General features: G+C 35.4%; 1 protein-coding gene across 1 annotated transcript in view; it reads left to right on the top strand.

Moving 5' to 3' along the window:
• Positions 1-9236, top strand: part of HCN1 (hyperpolarization activated cyclic nucleotide gated potassium channel 1) — a 515164-nt gene that overhangs the window by 440604 nt on the left and 65324 nt on the right. The window contains exon 6 of the mRNA XM_004380447.1: positions 3454-3694. Coding sequence (XP_004380504.1) covers positions 3454-3694 — 241 coding nt within the window. The remainder of the gene's footprint in view (positions 1-3453; positions 3695-9236) is intronic.

The following is a 9236-nucleotide window of genomic DNA, read 5'->3' as shown; positions in this document are numbered from 1 at the left end:
AATGTCATAAAACAATATGTGTACTACTGTTTCATGAGAAACTATTTGTTCTGTAAGCCTTCACCTGAAGTACAATTAAATAAATAAATAAATAAATAAAAGATTTGTGCTCTCTCCTATATCTATGTTATACCTTAAAAAAAAACAAAAAAAGGCTCCCTACACTGTAACCAAACAATGAACATGAATAATCCTGTTATATTTTAGCAAAGCAATGGGAAGGACTGCTGAAAGCAAAGACTTTCACGTCTGAAATAAACTCACATCAATTCAAAGTAAGATCCTTTATTTGGATCATAGCAACCCTATAGGACAGAGTAGAACTGCTCCATAGGTTCCCATGGCGGTAATCTCTATGGAAACAGACTGCCACATCTTTCTCCTGAGGAATGCCTGGTGGGTTCCAGCGGCCAACCTTTGGGTTAGCAGCCAAGCACTTTAACCACTACACCACGAAGGCTCTTTTTAATGTCCTGAGGTGGTGCAAATAGTTTGTGCTTAGGGGCCCTGGTGGCACAGTTGTTAACCATTTGGCTGTTAACCAAAAGATCCAGGTGGAATCCACCAGCCGCTCCTTGGAAACCTTGTGGGGCAGTTCTACTCTGTCCTATAGGGTTGCTATCAATCAGAATCAACTCCATGGTAATGGATTTGGGTTTTTTTTTTAGTTTACTAAACTAAAGGTTGGTAGTTTGAATCCACTTAGTGGCACCATGGAAGAAATGCCTGGAAATTTGCTTCTATAAAAAATAGCCAAGAAAACCCTATGGAGCAGTTCTACCCTGTAACAGATGAGATCTCCATGAGTTAGAATCAACTCGATGGCAACAGGTTTGGCTTTTTTGTTTTATTGGGTCCTTTACCGTTGTTAGTTTGTTCTATTATGGTGTCTTTTTAATAGATAAAAGCTGATTGAAAGCCTTAGCACTACTCTTAGATGCAAAGTTTTTATTTCCAAGTGAAAAGCATCGTATTGAATAACAAAAATTATGCATGTGTAAATATTTGGTCAGATCTGATTTTAAAAATAAAACTACATTTGATTTAGAATGCTAAATTAAATAACCATTTTGTTGGTTTGAATAGCAGGTCTTAGAAAAATCTGGAATTAACATTTCTGTCTCATGCCATCTTTAAGACACTTTTTCAACTATTACAAATATGTTTATATATTGGGTTCTAGCTTAAGATCTTCTTGATAGCAAAGATTTATCCTACTTTTAACTTTCTGAGAGAACAGTTTGCAGCATTTCCCAAGGCATCTAAGCTTATTTATTGGGCTTCCCAGAGTTTTCTTCCTATCTAGATTTTTGAGACAGCTGTTGGTGATCTCTGAGAAAGAAAATGCCCTCCAGGAGGCAAGGAGGCCAGTCAGCTTCGTCTGTGGTGACTGCTCTGTCTGAGCAGGCCTCATGCACTTCCCTATGGGAGACCTTATGCAAGGAATATTACAGAAATCACATTCTTGATATTCAATACTTTTATATGGAATTGTTTGTTTTATGTGCAAGACATCTTCTATGCATTGTGACACTCTATGTCATAATTATCATCAATGAAGCAGCAACAAGTCCACTTTAGAGAAGTATATATTGTATATACTTCAAAATCATGTTGTTTCATGAGTATTTCCTTCATACCAAGTATTTATTACGATTTTATTTTAACAAAAAATATCAATTCCTTTCTCAGTTAGACCTGTCAATTAATTCTCTAAGATAAATTGATTTTTAAATGTCACAAGAAAATAAATCAGTGTATTTTAAAGAGTAATAAATGAAATACATCTCTTTGCTAATTGTCAACTTAAAATGGACTAAAATAACTGCATTGATGCTATATAGTTTTTATAATAATATTCCTTTGAGAGAGAAATTTCTTTAGGGCAACATTTTTATTTCTTCCCTCATTTTTGGTGCCCTCAATGACATGAAACATATTTCAAAATTTGAGATAATTACTGCCCTAGATTCAGCCAACAACAGAGTCAGCCACAAAATCTGGGCTTGGGTGATGCTGTACCACATACCATATATAATACTTTTCTCTTGTTTTTCCTGTTATGGTAATTTTCTGGTTATTGCTGCCGATTTTATACTATATTTCCACCGTTCATGAAGCTCCTGTATTATATACACTTCTCTGCTCCACTGAATTCACCAGATATTGTTGAGGATTAAACATATCCTTTTCTATTCTGGACCCCAAATTTTGTACATTCTATATGAGCTGGAATCATTTGGCCCAACTCTGGACTAATATCAGGTGTTTTTGTGAAGCAAAATTGGAGGACACCTTCTTTCCCAGTCTTGCAATCCAGGAGTTTACATACTACATTTCCCCTAGGCAAGGAATTTGTCCTCAGACTCTGTTAATACCTCCATTACTTTTTGCCCTGTTCCCACCTTTCAGTAGAGATGACTTCAGTTTCTGTGTGTATCAAGCTAGATCACAGTTCTAGGCCCAGTCCTTTGTTTTGGGACTCAGAGAAGAAGTAATTTCTGAGGAATTGCATTGTGGTAGGATTCAGATTCCTAACGTGTTTTTTTTGCTACAAATCTGACTTGAGATAACAAAAAACAGTAGGCTTCGTGTCTCTATTTTGGTCTAGAAAGATACCAGTATGTCTAATCTGGACCAGAAACTGCAGCATGAAATCAAACACACAGATCTTCTAGAAGTAACTTGCAATCAGCTTGACCCCCCAAAAAAACCCGTTGCCGTCGAGTCGGTTCTGACCCCAGGGCGGGGGAAAAGAAGCCTGGAAAAGAGACATACAGCCTCTTTCCAGTCTAGACTGCCGGTGGAAATCATAGCAGTTTTTGGAAGGGTGATGTTCTGATCTTGCCCAGATTTCATCTGTAACTATGTATTACAGTTAGAGTCTCACCTGTGTAACCCTTCCCTAAATTCTCCATTGTCCTTTCTCTAATATGAATGACTTTAACAAAAAACACCAAAATGCTTGTGTCTGGCATCTGGGCCCTTGTTTCAGAATCCCTGTCAATGGGTGCAAGTTAGAATGTTCCACACAATGGAGCAAAGCACCGGTAATGTTATATATAGTTAATAGGAAGTGATGTGGCTTCATTCTTCAGGAAAAAAAGGTAAAATGGAGTCTAAAATTATTCCACATTTTAGATGTTCTAATTTCATATGTGAATTAATAAAAGAATGATAAGTTATAAAGTTTGCTGAGATTTTCTTATTTTAACAAACATTTATTGAATGTTTACTACACTAGATACTGGAAACAAAATTTCAACACAGAAATAAAACATGATCCTTGACTTTGATGAGATATCTGGATTAATAAAATTTATATATATTTTTTCTGATTTGAAATTATGTTATGAAATATATGTATGAGCATATATGTATATATTTCAGCACATTTTCATTTTTATATTATTAATATCTCTCTTAATATTTGTTTATTCTTGCTATCTTTAGGAGATAGTCAACTTCAACTGTCGGAAACTGGTGGCTACAATGCCTCTATTCGCTAATGCAGATCCTAATTTTGTGACTGCTATGCTGAGCAAGTTAAGATTTGAGGTATTTCAACCAGGAGATTATATCATACGAGAAGGAGCCGTGGGTAAAAAAATGTACTTCATTCAACATGGTGTTGCTGGTGTCATCACAAAATCCAGTAAAGAAATGAAGCTGACAGATGGCTCTTACTTTGGAGGTTAGTAAACATGAAATGCAACTGAGATAAAATCTAAGTTGTTTGAGATATGTGTCTTTATCAGAGTTTTAGGGATGCCAGATTGCTGGTTTTAAATATAGATTTATATATGAATTCTGATAAAAGCATCTATAATAGTATATTTTCACATTTCAGTGTCATATGTTCAGGGCTTATGAATTTACTAGTGCATTAGTTGGGCATTGTTTCATCTCTCTTTAACTGAAACCAAGTAACAGTAGCTTAAACCCGATGGAAAATATATTTTTCTCTCACACTGAAGTCCCAGGAGGGTCGGTCAAATGGCTCTCTTCACGAGAGTTTTCAGGGGCCTAGATTCCTTTTATTTTGTTGGTCTGCCATCAAACAAGAATTGGTTTTGTTATCTACATGAGAGGAGCTGGTTCCTCTCCACCAGATTTTAATATGATCCTCTGAAGTAGGGATACAGAAGAAGTGAAAAACAGGCAGCCTCTCTTCAGACATGTGCTCCTGAACTTGCCAGCATCACTGCTACTTAAAGCTTGTTGGTGAGAATTTGGTTACAGGATGGCATCTAGCTGTAAGGAAGGCTGGGAGACGTAGCTTCTAGCTGAGTGGAAATTTACCTTGCTAAAATTTCTGAAAATTTGGATTGTTGCCAATATATTTACTATAATAAGATATATATATGTCTATGCACATGTACAAAAATTACCTAGGAGTAAAATTGCTGGGGAAAAGACTATGCATATTATTAAACTGAGATAAATCACACCAAATTGCTTCTTTGATGAGACTGGCTGTTTCTGCATTGCTTTGCCAACTGATTTTTAGTTTTCATCCTCTTCATAAGTTAAAATGCACCCCGTACTGCTTAGCTTGCATTTCTGTTATTACTAGTGAAGTTGAGGCATCTCTTTATATTTATTTTTATGTTTCTATTTTTTGCATGTTTTCCCACTTTGTTGTTTGTCTTTTAAAAACTGATTTATAGAAAGGCATGACTTTTTTATATATGTATGCTATAACTATCTTCTCCGAGATTGTTGCTTTTTTTTTTTAACTTTGTTCATGATGTCTATTATCATTCTGATCTTCATTTTGTTTTGTTTTTAATTCAAATCTGTCTATTCTTTTCTTTAAGGTGGTAGATAATTTGTGTTTCTTCAGTAGATTTTCAATACTACAAAATTGTAGAAATGGTTTTCATATTTTCTTTATTGTGTTAGTTTTGTTACATTTCATTATTACTATTTTATTTATTCTTTTATTATTTACTGTTGTTAAAGCGCTTGACTGCTAACCGAAAGGTCCGCAGTTTGAAACCACCAGCTGCCCCTTGGGAGAAAGATGTGACAGTCTGCTTCTGGAAAAATTTGCAGCCTTGGAAGCCCTATAAGGCAGTTCTATTCTGTCCTGTAGGGTTGCTATGGGTCAGAATTGACTCAAAGGCCACAGGTTATATACATAACAAAACATTTAGCATTTCAGCATTCTTCATGTCTACAATTCAGTGGTATTTTTTGTGCAACCATCACAAGTATGTTTCCTTTCTTTTTCTTTCTTCCACTTCCTTCAGTTTGTAGTTTTAATTTTTTCCCTTTAGCTTCTTCAGTTAAAACATTAGTATATTTATTTTTAATTTCTCTTCATTTTTGGTGACTGCAATTATGGGTATACATAAATCTGGATATACTACCTGGGTCAAATTCCATTGGTTTTTTAAAATATATATAGTGATTTTATTGTTACTTATTTCAATGGAAACATCTGGAGAGGGATAGTGGGGGAGAAAAGAAGCACATAATATTTGATAGAAGAATTACAGAATAGGTAAATTTCATTAAACATGAGTAAGAAATATAATAAGATTTAAAAAGATTTATTTAAAAACAGAAATAAAATGTCTGTAATTACTAAACACAGTTATGAGATCCAAATTTAATTCTATTTAGAAAATAGTTTTTCTCCTTCCTCCTTCCAAATTTTTATGACATAAATTATCAATTCTAAATTTAGCCATATAATGTAACCCATAAATTCATCTGCATTTCAACAACGTAACAAGTATTTCCCCAATAATTCTTTGTCTTTCTAAGAGCCACATTATTTACTCATTTGACCCAACTCACTTCAACAACAAATTCTATAAAATAATGTTTTGTTTGGGTTCAGTGCTTTCAGCATTATTCATATTTTTGCTGTGGTGAAGTGAGATGGCTGTCACTGAACCCCGGGATACTAGAAACTCAAGTCTTAGATGATCAATTTATGGGGGGAAAAAAAGTAGGTCTTTCTTACTTTCAATTCTTTTATACATGCTGTTGATATTTGTTTGATTTAAACACCAATGAAGATAATGTAGAGCATTAGAATCTAATAAAGATAAAATGTACTTATTTAGCACTTTAGGGATCACAAGTCATACCTCCTTCATTATCTAATATGAAGTTTTGAAATTAATAGGACAGACCTTTGTATTAGCTAATTTTATAGTTGTGTAAACTGAGCAATAACAAGCTCATGGGACTGTTATGCAGAAGAGCCAGGGACCACCTGAGCATTTCTGATCCAAACTAGAATGCTCTTTCCACTTTTCTAAAATGCCAGTATTAAAAAACTTCTTCAGCGCACAGGACACATCCCCAACTCAAGAGGGAACAAAATAGTGGGAGAAGGAGACTTAGTCAAAGAAAGATCAAACTCAAAGTTTTGTATCTGACTTGATTTATTTCTATAATAATGTAGGAGTATGTCTCTAGGTCTATATAATCTTTTTAAACCCAGAGGGTTAGTTTTCTTTTTCAGGTGGTGGTGGTGGTGGTTGTGGGTGGTGGTGTACATCAGTTGATGCACCTTCTCACTCAGTATTCTACCCACAGAGGCACCAAGTGTTGTTCTAGCAGGGAGAGTGCAAGAAAATGAACTAGTTTTCTTAGATGTTGGGCATTTTCATAGACCCTGGGGGTTGATACAACAGAAAGCAAAATAGACAAGATTCCTAATAGTGGGCATATATTTTAGAAAGAAAAATGTAATAACAAAACCTAGGAATTACTGAAAATACGAAGCCACATTATCAGATAGTGGTAAATGCTCAGGGAAAATTAAGGCTGGGAAGAGGGATGAGGAGTGCCTCCCTGCCTATACAGCCATATGGGGATTAGAGGCCAGGGGTGTGGGATTACCTGGGCGTTCCAGGTTCCCTGTGGAGAATGATGTGAACTGGGATAAAGGGCCTAATGAGATTTGTCCTTGTGACCTCCGAACAGATGGTTGGTAAGGCAGAGAGCCGAGCATTGGGGTGCTGAAAGACTGAGGGTCTTCCTTGTAGCCAAAGGAGTCCCTGGATTCTTCCTTGATTCTTTTTATGAGGTAGGGTTATAATGCTTACTTTACATATGAAAAAAAAATGAGGCTCAGAGAAGCTAAACAATATGGTCAGGGGAATGCACCTGAAAAGGGACAAAGCCAGATTTCAAGCTCAGGTATTAATCTGAACCTAAAACTTGTCTTATCATATTTTATACCTCCTGAGAGAGGGCATAATTATCCTCTAGGATAAATACTTCAAACATTAGCTAAGTCTTCTCTTCAGAGCTATCCATGGCCCTTTTATGCATGCATTTGCTAAATCCATTTGTAATCTATTCATATATTTTACCTATACATCCTGTTACAGGTAAAATATTAACATATTATTCACTTGGTAAGGTACAATTCCATTAATACACTTAACTAAAATTTCAAATAATGTATCTTTGTATCAATAGTTCATGAGTTTAAAAATAAACTTTCCATTTTTCTTATATAATTAATGCACTTCATTATTGTTAATATTGCTATCCACCCGCCTCTTAGCTGTTGTTTGTGTTTCCACACCAACGTGTTCTAATTGATTCAGTCTATTAATTTTCCTTCTCTCAAAATCATCTGTCCCATAAACTCTTCTTATGGGATGGAAATGTAAAGGGAGGTGTTTCCCATGACAGATGCTGCTTGAAATCACCTCATTTTAAAAGTTCCTTAATAATATCTGGAGCCCTGGTGGCACAGTGGTTAAGAGTTATGGCTGCTAACCAAAAGGTCAGCAGTTCAAATCCACCAGCCTCTCCTTGGAAACCCTATGGGTTAGTTCTACTGTGTTCTATAGGGTCTCTATGAATCGTAGTCAACTCGATGGCAGCGGATTTGGTTTGGTTTTAATAACATCTAATATTTTCTGGCCTTGAAGGGAGTGCCACATATTTTATGTAGGTAATATGCATATTTTGGATTTTTATGCCCAAAATGCATTTAAATTTAGAGCCATGGGTTTCAAACGTCATAGCAACCTCTGCCATGGTGACTATTCATTAGTTGTAAGAAAACAGAAGCATCTGTTAATTTTGGAGATTTGTAGTTTACTCTACTTCTAGTGTATTGTACGTTTTTAAAAGCTGATACTGATTTTCTAGAAGGTGTGAGGAATCTGTTGACTGTAAATTCACAACTTGATTAGCTCAATTCTCCCATTAGATTTATGAGGAGAAGGAGGCGGCAGCAACAGAGCAGAAAAATGAATCTTGTTATAGATTTCTCTTTTGCTTCCTCATTTGTTCTCCATTTAGACCAGGCTAAGTGAAACAATTGTTTCAACACTGTTAAGACAATTCTGCTGAATCTTTTAGCAGATCTTGCCCAACCTAGAAATCCAGACAATATGCAACCACAGGGTGAAACTTTGCCAAGTCATTGGTGAGAGAGATGTTAATCCCCATCTCTAGCCTCATGTCACAGTTCTGTGATTCTATAAAGTCATATATAAAAGAACTGATGCATAATAAAGGATTAAATCCAAATCTCTGAGGCACTTACCAGAGTAAGGATGAACATTAAGAAGACATTTTACTTTGAAGTCATGATGTCTTTCTTTAATAAAAAAGAAAAGAAGTAGAAACCTAAAAAATCCCATTTGCAATTCTGAGTCCTTTTGTGTTCCTGTGGTGGTTCACAAGGGAATACATTTGAAGCTTTTTATAATTACAAAGGCAAGGCTATGTCTTGAACCTGGTCAAATAGAATCTTCACAATACAAGTTTCTAAATTTCATGTATAATTCTAGTTCATGCGCTTGATTTTAAAAACTGTGCCTCTACCTAGTTTCTGGGACTCTTTGAATATTGCAAATGCTTCAAACATTTGGCTGCAAATCAAAAGGTGGGCAGTTTGAATCCACCCAGACCCAGGTCAGAAGAAAGGCCTGACAATCTACTTCCGAAAAATCAGCCACTGAAAACTCTATCAAGCAGAGTTCTCCTCTAACACACATGGGCTCTCCATGAGTCAGAATCGACTTAACAGCAACTGATTTTACCTAGTTCCTAAGTTTCAATATCCACCAAAAATTGGGAAAAAATGATTTTAGTAAAAAGTGTGGGGTTCTATTACAAGCTGAAACAAATCTAGCAGGTTACAATTTACTTTAGAATATAAAATTATTTAAATGCCCTTTCTCCATCTTTTTAAAAAATAAAATCACCAAATTTTCATTATCAATACTCTTCAGTATTCACATTTT

The sequence above is a fragment of the Trichechus manatus genome, unplaced genomic scaffold (assembly GCF_000243295.1).
Source record: "Trichechus manatus latirostris isolate Lorelei unplaced genomic scaffold, TriManLat1.0 scaffold00074, whole genome shotgun sequence".
NCBI lineage: Eukaryota > Metazoa > Chordata > Mammalia > Sirenia > Trichechidae > Trichechus > Trichechus manatus.
The sequence above is the reverse complement of the archived record's forward strand: the minus strand, read 5'-3'. Positions and strand labels throughout refer to the sequence as shown.